Here is a 20,944-nt window from a genome sequence, read left to right as displayed (position 1 = left end):
CAGTAAAAGGATTATGAATATGTAAATTATATATATATATATATATATATATGAATGAAAGATAAATTTAAATTTTGACTATTTTATTTATATAAATTTTTATATTAAAATAGTTATTTTTTTATTATATAACAATAAAATAATATGAAATGAATTTGATTTTAACTATTCACATCAAATCTTTATATTAGATTATCCATTTATTCATTATATAGTAATGAGAAATTAATAATTAAAAATTATTTAATTTTTTTAATTATTAATTTATTTTATTTTATCATGAAAAAATAGAAAAAAGAATTCGAAGGAAAAAAATGGTGATAGTTGCATTGAAAGAGGAGAGAGGCAGAGTTGTAGATAAATAATAAAAGAGTTTCGCTATATACAAGCACAATCGCGTATTAGTCTGTGTACCAATACTGATTCATTCATACTTAAAATTTAAATTAATACTGTTTTTAATAAAATCTACTCTTTGATCAATCACATTACATTGGTGCACAGATTAGTGCACAATTATGCTTGCAACTATATTTTTCCATAATAAAATAAGAATTTACTCTATGTACAGTACATATCAAATTTGATATTTCTTTTACAAATACTGTAGCTAAAAGTTACAAAATTTGCTAATGGCTAATACGCTGCAAGTGAATTTTCTATCCTATAGTTAAAAAATATACTTGCTTTTGGATATAGATAATTCAATGAGATTGTTCTAAGTACTTGTATTTTTTGGGCAAGTTTTATTAGGTATAAGTTAAGTTTCGCGAGTATGCGTCAAATTTATCATTTTTTTTTTTAAAATAAATAATTGTTGATGTCGTGAGTGAATAAATATCGTATAATCAATTTAAATAAATATGAAATCTACATAAAAAGAAAATAATTTTTAATAATAAATCTTATTTTTTTTAAAACGACTACACAATACTTACACACTCCACAACTATATATAACATTATTTTTTTTTCCTTAAAAAAAATCCAAAACTTAGGCATCTTAAAATTATAAATATTATTATTTTTAAATAAATAAAATTAAAATAAGTAAATAATTTTATTTTATTTTTATTTTGTATGTATGTTTGCAAATGGTGAAATATATTTAATAAGTAATATTAGTTACAAGCTCCAAATGCACAATAAGCCTTATGTAAAAATGTAAACCTCAGTAAGAAAAGGCGAACTTTTCCCACTTTTTTTTTTTTAAATAATAAAGTCTACTTTTTTATATAGACCTTATGCAATACTAGTGCATTTAGAGCTTGTATATATTATTTTCTCATATTTGATTAGTAAAATATAAGAAGAAAAATGAAAGACACATGGTACTTTCGTCTGATCAATTTTTTCCAGAAAACAGGCATCTTATTCCAAAGATTTCATGATGAGAAGAGTGGCTTTATCCTTTTAAACAATAAAATTCATACTAAGTATTTTACCACTAACCAATATAATAACATCACATTGCTTATTACCAGTGCCTATACTACTTACCTTTTAACTCCACCTTATCAGAAATGAAAAATGGCGTTGGCTAACGAAGAGGGATGGAGAGCTTTGGGGGACTCAGCACTTTTGCATTTTTATTTAGTTTATGTAGATTATCAATCACTATTTTTTAGCAACTTAGAATTTATCTGTGTGATGCTTCCATACTGATTTTAAATATCCTTGGTATCCCCTTCCACGACAATTTTAAAACAAAAAAGAGTTGTGAAAATAGTTCTAAAAATAATCATGTGCAACATTATACATTGGCTTCCAGATGACTGACTTTTGCCCAAAAACCTGGTGTGAGTTTGAAATACCAACGTACGTGTAGGTATTCCTAGTTGTGTAGGATTGCTACAAAAAATACTTCTAAAAAAAATTCTGCTAAATACGCATTTAAAAAAAATAAAAAAATAAAAAAATACCTCAAAAGACAAGTTTCTATTATGAATCCTATGCAAATGACATTCAGCAAGCTAGTGGTGAAGATTTTGAATACAATTTTCCAGAGGATGATTTTGGCCTCCTGATCTAAGTACGGGTCAGGCGGATCAACGGCCAGGCCAATTCATCGACCAAGTTTGAATAGTATGGGTTGAGCAGGTATGAATTTCGACCGATCAGCAATTCAAGTACAAAAAAGGGACCTTCTGATGTAGATAGATACCCTCATCCCATGACTAAATTCAGAATGAGCTTTCCCTCATCCTCTGACTAAAAAGAATTTAATTCAGTTTCAATGTACAAACGGCACGGAGAGGAATGCGAACAAGAAAACATAGATTGAAGCATACAAAATTGCCATGAAGATATCAGTTGTCGGCATCCCCAGAAGCCATCATCTCATCTCTAGCTTCCTTGTTAGAAGCTGAATCGCCTTTTTCCTCCTCGATCAGGCTCTTCTGGTGCAGCTCATGCTTCAGCCTTTCGATCTCTCCATCTTTTTCTTCCAGCTTCTCTTGCAAGATAAGCACCTGAAGTAGAAGACGCAATAAATGCGGATCCTTATTAACTGATCATATCTACAAGAACAATAAGTAAACCCGACTTATGATGTCAACCAGGTTTTAGTTCATCAATCTCTCATCCAACACTCGATATTTGACGGCCACTATACCACACAAATTAGGTTTAAATCACCTTTACCAATCTTATCTTTAATTTGAAGAATCTAAGCCAAATCCAAGATTAGCCAGAGTACAGAAAAAACTCATAAAGATTCTGGCCATAACTCATTAGTCCACTAATGTTTAACACAGCAGCAACTATAAACCACAAGATATCATTTGTGCAGAAAATTGATCCAACACAATTATGAAATCCGCAACTGCAGAGTAGACAAAAAGCAGAAGCGTCCTGAGTGTTTGGGAATATTTCCTTTTTCAGGTACTCTGGAAACACGTTATATTTAAGAACATAAACAAGCATAGCAACAAACTGTGTATTTCACTTGGAGTAAATAAAAAAATGAAAGCAAAATGAAAACCATTTCGTTTGATCTTTCCACATCGTTTGCCAACCGATCCATATGTTTGTGCAGTCCTGTATGCAACAGAACAGAGCATCAATATCCCATGAACTTTGAAAACTGACATACAACAAGAACAGGTCAATTTAGAATACACAACGGTTTAAATTATGTGTACCCTTAACACTCTCCTTTCTTTCCCTTTGAAAGAGAGGACTGCAAAAGTTAATATATGTTTGATTCTCTCTCAATAAACTGGAGTTGAATATCGATTGCCACAGCAATTCCAGTTCGTTCTGGACTGGAGTTGTGGTGGGAACACGATTCTAGCAATTGAAGAACCAAAAAGGAAAAAAGGATGCAATTATATGTTCAGATCATAATATGCCATGTATAGGGTAAATTATTAACTTAACAGGGCCCTTTTTCTCTCCGTACTGCATGCATGCACTCACCTCACCCTCCGGCACCCCTCGCTGGAGTCGATCTTCTTTCTTTCTTCTGTTTTCATTATCCTAAATTTCTTCTTTCTTCCTTTTATTTCCTTTTTCTTCTTTAATGGCTTGGTATAAAGAGTTAGTTATCGAGTCAAAATTATTAGTGCTTGCAAAGGAGGGAGAGAACTTTCGCATCTCGGAGCAGGGTTGGAAGGTGAAACACAAGGTGGTGGTGGGCCGAAATACACTACTATGGCTCGTGAAAGTGCTGGAGGACTGCCTGAGAGGGGGGACGTAGGAGGTTTATTCAGTGGTAAGGGAAGGCTATCGAAGTTTCATTGGTCAACGATGTGAGAACAATCGTGGGAGGTATCTATCGATAGCCGAATATGATCAAGCGGGTAGAAGAAGTTTGCTCTGTTTCCCCTGCAAAAATTGGAAAAGCCAGAAGGTGATTGCAGTGGAGATGGCTCAGCCCAGGAGTGCAAAATCAGGAACTGTTGGAGGGGCTAGGGGGAGTAATGAGGGGAGGGGGCCGAGAACTCTCAATCAAACCTTTTCGGAGGTCCTGAAGTCGACGGAAGAAAATCACGCGCCGAGAAGACCTGCAGGAGACGCTGGGGTGGTGCGTCGGAGACAATAGATCATACGGGGTGCAAAAGGTGGCAGGTCTCGAGGTGGCCATTTGGCGTGGGAGAGCAGCAGACCTATGCTGGAGTTGCAAGGCCAAGTGAGGAAACTACAGAAGGAAATGGAGGATTTGCGAAGATATGTGGGGCTGAGAAAGGAAACGGCAACGTGGGAGGAAATTAAAGGCAAAACTGACTGGTCTTCATCCAGCAATACGGATGGGCCAGGTTTAGGTGGGCTTATGCCAGTTCAAGCAATAGCAGTAAATACCCATGAGGGTAGGCTTTTAACTCAATCTTCTGAAGTGGATCCTGTAGCCCAGAAGGACGTGTGTGGCTGTGGGCTTTCAAAGAGTCAGCAACCAACCCAGCCCAAGCCCGATTCGTATGAGGGCTCGAAAGGACTAGGTTCTAGGGCGGGAGGTTCGGATCTGTTAAACAGGCTGGGGCCTGGGCCAACCGTCCAGTTTTGGCCCAAGTCCCAATCTGGTATGCAACCCGGCCTGAAGCCCGTCGACCCACGTGCTGCGAGATCCGAATGCATTTCAGACTACAAAGTGCAGGAAGTCTTCGTCTCGGAGACATCTCTCTTCTCGATATCAATGGAAAGGGTCCCGGCGAGCATTCCGATGGCGACAGTGGCAGAGGCCACCTGAGAGTACTCCGACGTACGACTTGGGTCTGCTGGTACTAACCTGGTGCAGGTCTTTGATCCTACGTCGCGTGTAGAAGGGTCATGCCCATTGCTGGGTAGCCAAACAGAGCATATTAAGTCAGTAGACGTGGGGGGAGCCTTCCTGAACCTATTGTACTACCAGAGGTCGAGTCTGAGGTGAAGGATGACAAGGGGAATGGTTTAGAAGTCTCAATCTTTTCGGAGGATGATGAGCTTGTTTTTCCTGATGTGTGTGGGCAGTTGGGGCTAGACGACATCATATTGGAAAGCGAAAATCAAGGTAATCAGATATGTAGTTTTGAGGAGCCTGTCCCATTGAGTCTATGCCTTCCAACTCAACCAAATATCTCTGATTGGGTCTTCCATAAGGTAAAAGAGATCCAAAAATTTGTGGGTATTGATTGTGAGGGGTATGAGGAGCAATTCCTTGCACTCTTTACAGCGATTGAAGCGGCTCATAAACAAAAAAAGTAAAGGTGAAGCAAAGAAGCATCGGGAACTTAAAAGATTGACGTGGTCGTTGAACATGGAGGGTAGTGCGAGCAGAGGTAAGACGAAGGGGAAGGGGCTGGCTGTTTCTCAATGAAGCCGAAGATTATATCGTGGAATGTCCGTGGGCTAAACGACATTAATAAGAGGCTCCGGATTAGAAACATGTTGAGGGAGTGGAAGGCAGATATTGTATGCCTACAAGAAACAAAATTAAAAATGATTGATAGAAGGTTGGTGCGAAGTTTATGGAGTAGAGTACATATTGACTGGGCTTTCTTGGCTTCGAATGGAGCGTCGAGAGGGGTGATAGTGATGTGGGATAGGCGGGTGGTGGAAAGAACGGAGGATTTCATGGGGCGGTATACGGTTGCATGCTCCTTTAAGTGTGTTTCCAATAAATTTTTGTGGGCTTTTGCAGGTGTTTATGGTCCTAATCCAGACACAGATAGAAGGTTGCTGTGGGAAGAGCTGGCTGGGATTCATAGTTGGTGGGAAGTCCCCTTGTGCATAGGAGGAGATTTCAATGTGGTTAGGTTCCCAAGTGAAGTTTTTGGTTGTAGAAGATTGCGGCTGGCTATGGAAGAGTTCTCGGAATGTGTTTTTGATTTGAACTTGGTGGATTTGCCACTAGCAGGGGGTGCTGCGACTTGGTCCAACAATCAATCATGGTCTCGGTTGGACAACTTTCTAATTTCACAAGAATGGGAAAGTCATTTTCCGGATGTATGGCAAAAACATATGCCTCGTATTGGCTTGGATCATTGGCCTATTTTACTTGATTGTGGAGGTATTCGGAAAAGGCAGCGGCCGTTCAAATTTGAGAATATGTGGTTGAAAGTGGACGGCTTCGTGGACCGGGTTAAACAATGGTGGGTTTCCTATTAGTTCCAAGGTACTCCCAGTTTCATCTTCGCATGTAAATTGAAAGCTCTTAAACGAGACCTAAAAGTTTGGAATGTGGAGTCTTTTGGCAACGTTGGGGAAAGTAAGAAAATAAAGATGGCGGAACTTCAGGAGATCGAGAGGAGGCAAGAGCTACAACCATTTTCCCAACAAGAACAGGCCCGGAAGTCCGAGTTGGGGACGGAGATTGAGAGATTGATATTATTAGAAGAAATGTCTTGGCGTCAAAAGTCCAGGGCTTTATGGCTACGAGAAGGGGACCGAAGCACGAGCTTTTTCCATAGAGTCGCAAATGCACATTGAAGAAACAATAACATTGAGACGCTGAATGTTGATGGGGTGGAATGTAGAGATGAACAGGTAATTCATAATCATGTTATTGAGTTTTATGAGAACTTACTAACGGAGCAGGTGGGTTGGAGGCCGCCACTGAATGGGACGATCTTTGACTCCATCGAAGCGGGTGATGTGGAGCAGTTGGAAAGAGAGTTTGATGAATTAGAGGTACATGGAGTAGTAAGGAAAATGGCTAAGAAAAAGGCGCCAGGACCAGTTGGATTCTCTATGGGCTTTTTTTAGGAATGTTGGGAAGTGATAAAGGAGGACCTCATGCAGGTTTTCCAGGAATTTTTTAGGGTTGGAAAATTTGAAAAAAGCCTTAACACTTTCCTTGCTTTGATTCCCAAAAAGACAGGGGCTACGGAGATTAAGGATTTTCGGCCTATTAATTTGGTAAATGGGGTGCACAAGATCATATCCAAAGTCCTAGCAAACAGATTAAGTGAGGTGATGGGGAAGATTGTTACACAACCCCAAAATGCGTTTGTAAAGGGAAGACAGATACTAGATGCGGTGTTAATAGCTAACGAATGCCTTGATAGTAGATTAAAAGCCGGGAACACAGGGATCATGTGTAAACTCGACATGGAAAAAGCTTACGATCACGTTAACTGGGACTTCCTTCTTCATATGCTTAGGAGATGTGGTTTCGGGGATAGATGGAGGAAGTGGATTTGTTGGTGTATATCTTCAGCAAAGTTCTTGGTGTTAGTAAATGGAATTTCAGTGGGTTTTTTCCAGAGTACACGTGGTCTGAGACAAGGGGACCCGTTGTCACCATTGTTGTTTGTTTTTATTATGGAGGCTTTAAGCAAGATGCTCTCGGCAATGGTTGATAATGGTTTCCTAGCTGGTTTCTCGATTGGAATCCCAGATAGAGGTAATATAATTATCTCCCATTTAATGTTTGCAGGTGACACTCTAATTATGTGTGAAGCTGAGCAAGACCAGATGCGAGTTTTAAAGGCCTTACTTTTCTATTTCGAGGCAGTATATGGTCTAAAGGTTAATCTGGAAAAATCTGAATTGGTGCCAATTGGGGCAGTTCCCAGTATTCGTCAGTTAGCTAAAATGCTGGGTTGCAAGATCATCGCCTTCCCTTTGACTTACTTGGGACTCCCGTTGGGGAGTGTCTCAAGGGCCCCTTCGGTTTGGGATACAGTGATTGAGAAATTTGAGCGGCGTTTGGCAGGGTGGAAGCGAATGTATATGTCAAAATGTGGAAGAATCACGTTGATAAAGTGTACACTCTCTAATTTACCCACTTATTTTTATCTCTGTTTCCCTTACCAGCGAGTGTGGCAGCCCGCATTGAGAAGCTTCAGCGAGATTTTTTGTAGGGGGGTTTGGGGGATGAGTTCAAGTTTCACCTGATTAAGTGGGAGCAGGTTTGCCGTCCTATCTCGGGGGGGAGGTTTGGGAGTCAGACAACTAAGAGTCTTCAATCGTGCTTTGCTAGGCAAATGGCTATGGAGATATTCCAGGGAACCGGATTCTTTGTGGAAACTATTGATTGAGAAGAAGTATGGGGGTCTATGGGGGGATTGGTGTACCAGAGAAGCAAGAGGGGCTTAGGGCGTCGGGATATGGAAACACATAAGAAGAGGGTGGGGGGCGTTCAGCTGCTTCACTAAACTCCATTTGGGAACGGGTTCTAGAGTAAAATTTTGGAACGATGTTTGGTGTGGAGACAGGGCTTTGAAATATTTATTCCCTTTGCTCTTCGAGTTGGCAAGTGCCAAGGATGTTTCAGTAGCGGAAGTCATGGAGGTAGCAGAGGGTCAACTTCTTTGGAATGTCAATTTTAGTAGGAGGGCACAAGACTGGGAAATGAGCAGTTTTGAAGATTTTTACAGCCTTATCTACTCCGTTAGACCAAACAGACAACAAGAGGATGCTCTATGGTGGACCCCCACAGGTAAAGGTATTTTTACTGTGCGATCTTTTTAAAAGGCCCTCACTCAAGAGCCTAATATTCAGTTTCCTTGGAGAAAGATATGGCGTCACAAGGCCCTTCCCAAAGTGTCATTTTTTGTCTGGATGGCCTCCTTAGGTAAGATACTCACCACCGACAATTTGAGGAAAATGAGGATTATTATTGCAGACTGGTGTTGTATGTGCAAAAGAGCCGGAGAGTCGGTGGATCACTTCCTTTTGCATTGTGATATAGCTAGGAGTCTCTGGAATGAAGTCTTTGGTAGACTGGTTATGGCTTGGGTTATGCCAAAAACCGTGGAAGCAGCTTTGGCTTGTTGGGCAAACCTAAGAGGTCGGCAACCTATTAAAGCTATTTGGAAGATGATCCCTCACTGCATTATGTGGGTTTTGTGGCAGGAGCGCAACGGAAGGACTTTCGAAGTTCAGGCGAGATCGTTAGAGGAGCTTAAATTTTTATTTTTTAGAACTCTTTGTAGTTGGGCTATTGCCGTTGACTTCAATGGCATGGCTCTTCGAGAGTTCCTTGTCTCTATTGTGCCTACTTAGTTAGGCATCTTGCCTCTTTGTAATACTAGCTTTTGCCATCCGTTTTTGATTAATAAAACTTGTTTATTCATCAAAAAAAAAAAAACTGGAGTTGAATATCGATTGCCACAGCAATTCTAGTTCATTCTGGACTGGAGTTGTGGTGGGAACACAATTCTAGCAATTGAAAAACCAAAAAGGAAAAAATCTTTTTTTGATAAGTAAGGATGCATCTTATGAATTATAAATGAATATTCTAAATTACATCGCTACTCATTATAAAGATTGATTGTAAAAGGATTATTTTACTTGATATTGTGGCACGTATGGTATGTGAAACCCAGCCAGAGTGATAACCATACATGCAATTGCATATTACAGACCTTCAAATTGACTTCTGAGTTCTGCATTCTGTGATTTCTGCAAAGCAAGCTGCATTGCTAATTCATGCATCTGCAGACAAAACATTGAGAAAAACCAAGAAAGAATTTCTCATAAAATGAAATCAATTGATCAATCAATTCTACAACAATAAAATAATACTTTTTTGTTTAACATTATAATATAGAGTGCATCTAATTGGTTGCTTAAGGTCTACACATGCTTTCAAGTAATTTATCACTTATATTTATCATGGACGGTATTAGATCAGCCATAAAATTGTTTCTTATCATATAGGATCTACTCTCCTAACTCCTACTACCCAAGAAACCCAGTTACTGCACACATGCACATATGTACAAAATTTCTGTCCAAGTTTCTCAAGAAACCTAGAAAAATAACTACTCTCCAGGCCGAGATAGAAACTTAATACATGCTGAAAGTACAATAACATGTACTATAACGAGATGGAGTTACAGCACCTTTCCTTCGGAAGCTAGATTTCCAATCTCCTCATTTTCCTCTTGCAATGTCCTACATTTAGCCATCAGCATCTTACCCATCTTACTTTGTGGAGTGAAACTGAGAGCAGAAATGGTATCCTGTTTCTCCTTCAACTCTTTCTCCTTCTCCTCAACCAAATTCTAGCATTACAGCATCACAAGAAAACATAAACAGGCTTATCTAGGCACAAACCGCATGTATGTAGCCACCTTGAGGGTGCACAAAAATAATGGCATAAAACAAAATGGTAACTCTAAAGCAGAATCTTAAAACCATTAACAAACAATGTGCCAAAATGTTGGTTTAAAAATATTTTGCTCTATAGAAGTAAAGCCAAAGTGGTAATTAATAATCAGAGGTCAATACGTACACAAAACATATATAATATTTTATAGGTAAACGATTAAAGTATTATTAATAAGAATGGGCATAGCCCAAGTAGACGGGGCATACAAGAGATAACACCTATCTTGGGGGAAGAAAGCGAAATAAGACATTTTTTTTAAAATCACAATATATAGATATATTCAAGTATTACATAATCAACCCGACATTGCTGTTTTAAATATGGAAATCAATATAATTCATCCAAAATGACTTTAAAAAGATTAGTAGCAGTATACTGTTTACAGTAAAATGACATCTTTTCAAACCCATGGCAATCATTTTCAATTTCTCCCTTTTTACAATGAAGTCTTTGCTGCTTATAACCAGACAGAAAGATGAGGGAGAAGGGAGCACATACATACGAACAGGTAATAACACCTGTATCTTATGTGAGAGTTTTAAATAATGTCTCATACAATATGAATAATTAGATAAAAATTAATGCATGCATTTAAAGCATCAATTTTAGCATAACTTGCTGCAATCAGCTCTTCTGGCACAAACCTTTAAACGTGTAAATTCTTCATGAATAGCTGGATCTAGTAATAACCTCCTGGCCTGTCAAATTAACCACCGTACCAAAAGTTTGTGCATTTAGTTATTTATTTGAATAATTACCATCATAGCATGCTTGCACCGTTCATATCATATTGTATAGAGAATTCTTTTTTGATAAGTTACAGTATATAGAGATTTCTGGAATCAGCGAATCAACAAGAGGGTAAAAGCAATAAATATGTTGATGCTATCATTAACACTATAGTAGCAGTAAGGTAATCACATAGCATTCAGCAGTCAGCACTTCCACCAAACTTTTATAGTGCCAATAAGTCATCCAAAACCAAGAACATGTTCAAACATCGAAACCACAAACAAGAAAATGTGTGGTGTACTTCATACATGACAAAATAAAAAGATTACGCATACAGAAAATGACTGTCTGCAAATCCAAGTAAACAAATGAACCAAACTCCCTGGGTATAACTTACTAAGGATTCCTCCTTGACACTTATCCTTTCCCGTATACTTTGAAAGTTCTAGTTAGGACAGATTATACTTTCAGAGAAAGATTTGATGACTGGAAAATGGTAAGCCGCAAATCTTCCCTCATTGGTGAAATCATACTTGAAATTGTATCACATAAAATTCTCATGAAAAGCACTTAAAGAAAATGACCATAAAAGAGGCAGAAGAGCCTAAAATAAACCCATTTCCAATCCAAAAATAGAAATCTGATAGGCCAATTCATTGATAAATTAACAAAAGTCTGTTCTTTCAATCATTAAGCTACATGCGTTGAGTCATCATTTTCTTTTGGGTAATAACAAGACCCCCTTTGTGTCAGATTTTGTTTTTGATAAGTTCTTTATGTCGGAAATGAAATCTCATGAAGCTGAATGAAAAAAGAAAACATATTTCCCAGCCTCAAAACCTAAAGCACTATAGCTGTCTATCCATTTGACAAAGATATGCATATCATTCTTCAATAAGAACATATGAGGCAATCTCAAACCTAGAGCTTTCGGACCAAAAGTACAAACTTTCCTTGTTTTTGGTGTGGGGTGAGACAACAATCTTTGCAGCTCTCTAGAATGGGTAAATGGTAAAGATGTGCAAGCATATCCCCCCCTTTGGTTCTAGAAAAAATTGGGAATAATGAACACAAATGCTTAACAATCACTGAAAATAATCCATCAAAAGGAGATCTAATTGGGAAAAAAAATTAAATCCCAGAAAATCTTAAACTGGAAACAGAAAAAGAAATACCAAAATATCAATTATAGTGCCTCCCTATCCTTCTATTCCAGTAACAATTCCCTCCACACCCTCCCCCCACCACCAAAAAAAAAAAAAAAAAAAAAAACAAATCATAGTATCGTACCTGCATTGATGGTGGCTTCAATTGTGCTTTTAATTCTCTGACAGCAGACTGGGCATTTAAGAATGAATTTGGTTTAGATAGGCAAAACATCATAAAGTTATATGCAAATAACTAACAAAGCCAAAAAGCAAGCTGAATAAAAGGCATGAAATCATATAATGCAGGATAATAATAAAATAATATAATAAGTGAAATTATGGAAGAAGGTGGAGTCACAAAATTCTCCTTGGGCATAGAAGGTAATTCATACAGGAAGGAATTTGCATTTTCTAATTCTTCAAATGAAGCCGTAACATCACAGTTACTGCTTGGAAACCCATGTGAATACTTTCTTGTGTTTCATTCTGATTGAGTCCTGTCCAGAAATCCCAGCAACTCCTGATCTAAGGAAACATGCATCTTCCTTCGGGGAACTCTCGGTGTCTTACTGATTAGTGTCATAGAAGTTGACTGTGAGCTTTAGTTGAAGGCTTAAACACTTTTTTTTTCTAGGTTAAAACAAGTAGTTTTATCTCCCAATTGGATCAAAGGAATCTACCGGGAAAAATTATTTCAGGATTGTAGAGAGGCAGCTCTTATTTTCAGGATAGGCTAATTACAATCCTGACAGACCATGGGAGTTCTTCATCCAAAACCTTAGGACATTGCTAGACATGTGATGCAAACCCAAATTAATATAGGGTATCTAGGTCCAGATTATACGTTAATTGCATTGAAGTACAACCTTAAGAAGATAAATTTGTACAAATATAGAAGGAAAAGCTTAATATCTTTCTTGGACTAAGGGCAATATTAGTCATTTTCCCTTAAATGATATATTTATGCTCATTTTTGTCTTATTACTAAATATTCCGTTTCAAGTTTTGGAAGTGATTCTGATTTTGATTTTGGTCAAATTTTTGGTAGGATTCTTGTTTATTTATACATTTATTACTCATATAATAATTTAGATTTTTCCATTTTTAGAAAAATCACCATAATTTCAAATTTTGCTGCTATTTAAGTCCGGCTTATAGGTTTCATAAAATAATTTCGGATTTTACTATTAATCAATGTTAGTCAGAATTTTCTGTGTTTTGGGCAAATTTCTTATCTTTTCTGTTTTGATTATATGTTGCCAATTTCATACAAAGGTGTGAATTAGGGCCCTCGACTTTCGTCTCCATGAAATTTCCTCCATTAGAAACACCTTCTCCAACTCCGAAGTGGTAGCTAGTTTCTTGTGAGAGTCTTCTTCGGAAAGAGCACTCACCTCCCTTTCCTCCAAAGCCTTTAAATCCTCCATAAGAGACCTTTTTTGATTATTAATAAGCCCGAAGACTTCCGCATTCCACCTCTTCAAGTCCCCCTTCAATGCTTTCAATTTCCCTGCCAATATAAAGCTGGGTGAACCCTCAAAAGAGTACGAAGTCCCCCACGAACTCACTTTATCCACAAAGCCCTAAACTTTCAACCACATATTTTCAGACTTGAAGTAGCGTTTACCCTCTTGAATGCCTCCACAATCTAGTACAATGGGAAAATAGTCCGAGCAAACTCTATCCATTCTTTTTTGCAACACTTTAGAGTAATGTGCCTCCCATGAAGGAGCCACCAAAAATCTGTCTAGACGAGACCACGCCGGATTATTAGACCAAGTGTGCACACCACCAGCAAGTGGTAAGTCCACCAAATCCATATCAAAGATAAATTCAGAAAACTCATTCATTGCCTAGTTAAGCCGGACACCTCCCGATCTTTCACTAGGAAATCTAGTGACATTAAAATCACCACCAACACACCAAGGTAAGTTCCACCAGCTGCCCAAATCCGCTAACTCCTCCCAAAGGACCTTCCTATGAGTGTCCATGTTTGGCCCATACACACCAACAAAAGCTGTCCTCCATGTTTCTAAACGAACACGCTGCCATGTTCAATAGACTCAACCAACCTTGAGTCCCACATAATAAGGATGCCCCCGGATGCTCCCATTGAGGCAAGAAACACCCATCTCACAAATGGACAGCCCCAAATGCTAGTGATGAAGCTACGATCTACGAATTCCATCTTTGTTTCTTGTAGACAAACAATATCCAGCTTCCACTAACGTAAGAGATTCTTCACCTGCAGCCACTTATTGGGATCATTAAGACCCAAAATATTCCAAGAGAGAATTCTAGGCTTCATAGGGAACAACAGCCTTGCCCTCCTCCCTTGCTAGTGCTCCCATCCCTTCCATCATAATTGATTGAGCAAGTAAGGCGTTTTAGTTCTCTCTTTTTCCTAGCAGTAGATTTAGGAGATTGGACCCACCCCCCCTCAATGGCGATAATCAATGCCCTGAATTGCTCCTCAAATCCATCACAAGAGATCACTCATGGAGATCCTTCACTTTTTGAATCACCTAGTTCAATGGTGAACCTCCCAAAGAAAGCAGGGGGGATAATGTGCGTAATGGCTCTGGGTCCACCTCAACCTCCATGTGAATCAATTGAAGCATGTACTTCGAGTTAACTACCCCCGTACTAGTCTATTGGACTAGTTCAAACTATCCAGGAGCCCTCATTGAAGAAGAGAACCTCTGAGTCTCCTCCCTGTTGACCACCGACATTGTCTCTATGTGTTGAGACTGCCTAGAAGCCCTCGTCGGAGGAGAGGACACCTAAGCCTCCTCCCTGTTGTCCATCGGTGTTGTCTGTATGGGTTGTGCCGAAAAGCACACGTCTGCCAATGAGTTAGCGTTGAGATCCCCTTCTGGGTTGACTGTTGGCAGCTCCTCGATCAACTCAACTACGTCAACTCCGTCACCTAGGACCTCCATCGCCGTCGAAGAGCTGCTCCTGATCTGTGGGTTGAGTGTCTTGGTGTTGTCTGTGGCACTCAACAGCTTCAACACCGTCACCTAGAACCTCCAACGCCGTCAAAGAGTTGCTCAAATGGGTGTCACGTGAGTCCAACAGGCACCCCAGCACCTTCTCCGGCGAGGTTGGCTAGTTCCCACCGGCAAAGGTCCCTACCTCTCCACCCAACGTGACCCTCCAAGTGGGTTGGGCTTTGGCCCTGGTCTTTTCCTTATTTTGCACCCCTTCATCATGGCCCATTAAGTTTGGGTTTGACCTAGCCTTATGATGGTTAAGCCCTAGCCTTATTTCGCCCGAGTTTGGACCCAAGTCCCTTTCGTTGCCCAAGCCCATCTTATTAGGCCCATTACGCCCCTCCTCAAACGCATCGTATAAGAATCGCTACCTTCTCCTGCAAATCCGACAATTGCGATTGCATTACCAGCAACGTACTGTGCACGTCTTCCTCACCATACCCATGACAAGCCTGCCACCTCCACTTCTCCACTGCGCACTTGCTAGCCCATAGGTGAGTGGAGCCTTACCACCCCTATCGACACAATCTGTTGCACCAGCTCCCTGATTCGGACCCTTCTGCTGCACTAGATCCTCTCTATACGACCTGCTCTGTGGGTGGTGGTTCACCTCCACCATTGGCCTCTGTGATACGACACCTCTATCATGAAATACTTGTCCTTCCTCCATAACAGCCTCCCACAACGCCTCTACCATTTTCCTCCAACCCTTGCCTCCCAACTCTTCAAGTATGAAGATAAAGCTTCTTCAGCCACCACCACCATACTCAGCCAGGGCCATGTAATGGCCTCTTGCGTTTGAACACCTTTGCGCAATCTGGAACCCTCTCTTGCTGATGAGTAAAAATCATTATTTTCACCCTTCAGGCAATCCTCCAATGATTTTGCAAACCATTGCACCGTGGGGATTCCGAGACTCATCTCCTTAACCATCCTCCTACTCCTCTCAGTAATAAACAAGAACTTCCCTCCCCTTGACAGTGTAAACGCCTTGGATTCTATCTCTAAATGCTTCAGGAATGCCATAATCCCCCTAAATTCTCTTAAAAATGCTCAAGCAAAAATCAATCAATCAATGAAACCAGCTCACTTGCCAGCAAAACTGATGGTACTACGGGAAACAAAGAAATATTAATGTTTATCCCTGGCGAGAAGTGCTAGGAATGGGAGAATAAGGATCATACATACGGAGAGAAAACTAAAAATATGCCTAGTGACTGTTGTTTCTCAAATCATATATTTATGCTCATTTTTGTCTTATTAGTAAATATTTGGTTTCAAGTTTTGGAAATGATTTTGATTTCAATTTTGGCCAAATTTTTGGCAGGATTCTTGTTTATTTATGTATTTATTTCTCATACAATAATTTAGATTTTTCAAAAAATGAAAAAATATCATAATTTCAAATTTTGCAACTATTTAAGTCCGACTTGTGGGCTTCATAAAATAATTTTGAGTTTTACTATTAATCAATATTATTCAAGAAGTTTCTTTGTGTTTTAGACAAATCTCTTGTCTTCTCTGTTTCAATTATCTGTTAAAACTAGCCGTCAGAATTAATTTAAATTATGTACCGCATCAGCATGCAAGTAGTAGATATTATTAAGACTCACATACATTTATGCAGACGGAGCCACTTTGCATGAAAACTATATGAGAGTTATCTAAGTTCCAATACATTCATGAACTATTGTGTTCCTCGTTTTGAGATCTCTCCAAATTGTTCCTCTTTTCTTCTAATAAATTCTGTTTTGCCAAAGAGTAAGGTTTGTAGATCCAAAATGAAATTACATAGATGTGTATGGAAAATAAAGATCTTACCTTCAACTCTGCTATCTCCTGCTCCCGTTTTGCAAATGTCACAATGAAAGCACCTTCCTTTTTCTTTGCCTTTTCAAGCTGATAACAATAACAAAACATGGATGAGATCCTACATAATAAATTATTAGTTTTCGAGAAGCGAAAAAAAATAGTAATAAACATCAAACCTGTTCTCTTAATGACTCCTCAGAGGATTTCAGAGTCTGAAGATAATCAATCACAGATTTAGGTTCTACAAAAAGGAAAATAAAAGATGGAATCAATTCTTTTGGGAAAACAGGCAGAACATGATCACAAAAAGACTCAAATATTGGAATCTTACATCAATTACACATATCTTGCATGATAAATAAAAATAAATAAATAAATGAAGTCTTCAAGATGTGCTAACCAGGAGAAGTCCCAGCGGGTATAAAGGATTCATTCTGAAATGAAGAATGCCACATTTGAATCTCAGATTTCGCAGCTTCAAGCTCCGACTGAAATTGACAACATCATATTAGTGGCCCAGTGAATGTTTTGGCTGGGAGACAGAATCATATAATAAGCTTAATCATTATACACTTTCTTTTTTATAGGTATAATCATTATGCACTTTTGTGCACAGCATGGAACGCTACAATCTTATGAAAGGAAAGGAGTAGAATTTATAAAATTCATACACAATTGTAAGTTGCATAACATCCCTCACTACTACTATGGAAAACCCATGCCAAGTAATCTGTACAAGTGTGGAAAACCTATTTAAATATCCCTTGCTACTACTGTTGAAGTTGATCTGAATTTTTTTTTTCTTTATTGGCACCGGGTGTCTAGGAATATCGTCCCGACTAATCCCAAGGGGTGCACAAGCCCTCAGCAAGGAGTTCCCCGCAAGTGCACCTCGGGTAATTCAAAGAGAGAATCCCCTAGTCTGATAGCCCTTAGAGATTGTTTGCACCCAAAGAGATTTGAACCTTAGACCTAGGGAGAGCATACCCCCAAGCCTTTATCACTTGAGCCAACCCCTAGGGGTTGATGGTTTGAATTTTCCAAGTTGAAAAAGTTAATTCAATTGTAAGTTGCACACACCGATTATAATAGATCACAATCAAGAGTTTAATGTATTTTGAACTTATTTACTTTTAAAGATATCTACTTGAAGACAATGAACCCTTCAAGATCTTTATAAGTTAAAGGTGCACTACTCACAGCGGTACACTTTTTTTTTTTTTTTCAATCGGTACTCACTATGGTATGCCTTTACAAAGTGATTTACAATAGAGGTCGCATATACAAGAGAAGCTATAGACAAATATTAAGGTGATTGCTGATTCTTATACGCTAAAGATTGTACACCTCTAAAATCATTCATTGCAAAAAGAAATTTGAGTTGCTTTTTTTTTATTGGCACCGGGTGCCCGGTAACAGCGTCACAACTAATCCCGGGGGTGCACAAACCCTTGGTAAGGAGATTCCTGCAAGTGTATCTTAGGTAATTCAAGGGAAATATCCCCCAGTCTAATGACCCCTAGGAATTGTTTGCACCCAAGAGGATTTGAAACTTAGATCTTGAGGGAGCATACCACCAAGATCAAGGCCTTTGCCACTTGAGTTCTGAAACTTTTTTTTAGCATGGATCCACTAACAGAAACTCAATGCGAGATCCTGACATTCAATATGTATACCCAAAAAGTCTTGTCTTTCAATTATTTCACCAATTCATTTTACCAAGTTCAATTTACTTAAATTAGTCAACATTTATAGGTTTCAATGAAACAAGATTTTATGATGACATTGAAACTCACCAAGGTAGGGCTCTTCAGACCCAACACTGGGGAGAAACCCCCAAATATACCACCCAACCTACCAGAACCATGTATCAAGTAATCCAAGAGAACTCTGGCTATGGAATCAAACCCAAGATTTCTAGGTCTACAACTCGTACAAAGTTTGTCATTTGACTACTAAGCTGCACCTTAATGGGTACAATAAGCTACTATTTGTAACAAGTTGTTTATTGGTTTGTTAGTTGGTCGCTTTTTATTTAATAAATAGGTGAACCAATATTAACCTAGACACATCAAGATTCTTTCAAATTGAGTTGGAACAGCCAAATCAAGCTAGTTATCCGCTTTATCGGTGAACAAAAAGAAAAACCAACTTGTATCTAATCAATTATGAGGTGAAACCTAGCATTTAATATATTCTCTCAAATAGCTAGAAAGAAAAGATACAAATTGGTATTATTAGTAGTTTTAATCGATTCCACAGCCTCCAAATGCAGAAAGTAGCATATTTAAGACCATATGTCTCAATTTTTAAATAAGAATTACGTAAAAAGTCAAAGATCAAAGTTAAAGAAAAAGAAGTCTGACAAATTAAGTTTCTCAGTGAAATTCATCCCTAATATATAGGACATTATTTCTTTCCCTTAAAATTTTCCCTAATATATACTGCCACAGAATGATAATGAAGGTGCAAATGGATACATACTTGGCATGTTGCAAGTTCATCCTTACAGTTTTGAAGACTGCAAAAGAAAGTTACAGGGAGGATAAATTAGATAATGCAATCTAACAATTACTGGCTTTTAATTTTTTGTTATCCATTAGATAAACATTCATTCTGGATCATAGAATACCTCTCACGAAGTGACAATATCATCCCTGTTGCTACACCAGGAGCAGTTTCTTCCAACTTTGTCTTACTCTGCATTGTGAACAAATGGTTATCCACAATGTATTCAAATAAGATGCACAAAGGATCTTTAGTATTCAGGCATCTACAAATTATATAGAGAAGTAGTGTAATTAAATAAATAAGGACCTGCATCTGAGGTTGGTAGAGACTTGGATATATACAAAGTATCAAGAATATTACATAATGTGTTATTCCTGTGATTTTCAGATTTTTTTTAGTAGTGGTTTGGAGAATATTTAGACTGCTGAGAGTTCTGTATGACAAGAAGCTTTTTTTTTTTTGTATGACAAGAAGCTTTAGGCATGCATTGGAGAGACATTCATAAGTAGTGATGGGGCAGACTCACACCATATCATGTCTCAAAGAATCCAAGAACTGGGTTTACGACTCAACAATGATGTTTCCTGAATTAGTGAAGTCTGAAGGCCACTTACAGAAAGCATTTTCTAGGTCCAATCCAAGCAATATGCAAAGTACATTAGATACTAATCGTTCTTCATTCATTTACTGATCTTCTAAAAAAGCACGATACAAAAGTATCATGCCCCTGTCAACTTCCAGGCCCCACAATAGTTGCACTTCGTCGGATAAAAGCTCCTTCACTTGGCATTACTGGATAAGAAAAATGTATGAACCTTCTCCAATACATTACTGATAATTTCATGCCTAACCTCAACATGGCAAAATGGATTAATGCAACTCTTTCAGCGGGGGCATGCTCTAGTTCACATAATAATAGAATAATTGAAATCAATATTAAATGATACCTTTTTTGAGCTAAAAATATCATCTTCATCGTCTTCAAGATCCCCAAATCCTCTCTTGTCAACTAATTTATATTGCACAACGTTGAAACAAATATTTAAGATAACAAACATACGGTAAGAACATACATAATAAGTTTTTGGTTTCAGAGAAAAATAACTAACGTGAACGCCTGGTATTATGAGCTCCAGGAAAATCGCCTCCAAAATCATCATCCTGTGTTTCACAAAAAGCATTCAATGAAAACAACAGAAGCTAAAGAATATATATTATGCAGCTGACGGGTTGGAAGACTTCGAATTACATCATCGAGATGGGTGTGATTAGCCATAGGAGTTCGAAAACCCGATTATTTTGTTTCTCGCCGGAGCCGGAGAAATGGGTCGGTGCCGTCAAAAGCGAAAGGAATTGGGGAGGCCGGAACCGCGTCGGTGTCACTGTCTCCGTAAAGAGGATGATCTGTACACCCAATGCAACTGCATGACTAAAATACCCTCTCAACGCACCGTTTTATTCATCCGCTTCAACTATGGTTTGGGCTTGGTGATATCTTTCTATATTACCGGGTCCATCTCTTTCTATTCTGGATCTAAGGCCCATATCCAGAGTTGTTTATTTCTTCATAAGGATCATCTTATAAATGTGGTTTATTAACTAACAATGATCATGTTGTGAATGCTATTATAGCTAACGATCTATATGAAAGGCAATGATCAAAGTGGGGGAACTAGGGATGAGCTTCGGCCAGTCCAGACTGGAAAAACT

General features: G+C 38.5%; 1 protein-coding gene across 3 annotated transcripts; it reads right to left on the bottom strand.

The window, feature by feature from the left end:
* Positions 1-1,912: 1,912 nt before the first annotated feature.
* Positions 1,913-20,668, bottom strand: LOC122289680 (FKBP12-interacting protein of 37 kDa-like). 3 transcript variants are annotated; one of them, XM_043096883.1, is made up of 14 exons: positions 20,484-20,667; positions 20,344-20,395; positions 20,182-20,243; positions 19,356-19,423; positions 19,208-19,244; positions 17,124-17,211; positions 16,900-16,964; positions 16,733-16,810; positions 12,058-12,105; positions 10,680-10,733; positions 9,767-9,928; positions 9,287-9,356; positions 2,983-3,038; positions 1,913-2,470 (listed from the first exon to the last, which is right to left on the bottom strand). In XM_043096883.1, the coding sequence occupies exons 1-14, from the start codon at positions 20,508-20,510 to the stop codon at positions 2,309-2,311; spliced, it is 1,029 nt and encodes a 342-aa protein (XP_042952817.1). In that variant the 5' UTR covers positions 20,511-20,667; the 3' UTR covers positions 1,913-2,308. The 3 variants fall into 3 exon arrangements, with proteins under 3 accessions (XP_042952817.1, XP_042952819.1, XP_042952818.1); XM_043096885.1 differs by lacking the exon at positions 20,484-20,667 and adding an exon at positions 19,849-20,026 and having other exon boundaries at positions 20,344-20,396; XM_043096884.1 differs by lacking the exon at positions 10,680-10,733 and having other exon boundaries at positions 20,484-20,668.
* Positions 20,669-20,944: the final 276 nt, after the last annotated feature.

The sequence above is a fragment of the Carya illinoinensis genome, chromosome 12, assembly GCF_018687715.1.
Source record: "Carya illinoinensis cultivar Pawnee chromosome 12, C.illinoinensisPawnee_v1, whole genome shotgun sequence".
NCBI classification, from domain to species: Eukaryota; Viridiplantae; Streptophyta; class Magnoliopsida; order Fagales; family Juglandaceae; genus Carya; species Carya illinoinensis.
Note: the sequence above shows the minus strand (reverse complement) of the source record. Positions and strands in the feature narration are given on the sequence as shown.

Coding starts and splice junctions, on each gene's coding strand:
- LOC122289680 (XM_043096883.1), bottom strand. CDS start 20,510: ATGGCTAATCACACCCATCTCGATGAT. Junction 10,734..12,057: donor TGAAGCCACCATCAATGCAG/GTACGATACTAT, acceptor TTAATTTGACAG/GCCAGGAGGTTATTACTAGA. Junction 2,471..2,982: donor TGGAAAGATCAAACGAAATG/GTTTTCATTTTG, acceptor CTTCTACTTCAG/GTGCTTATCTTGCAAGAGAA.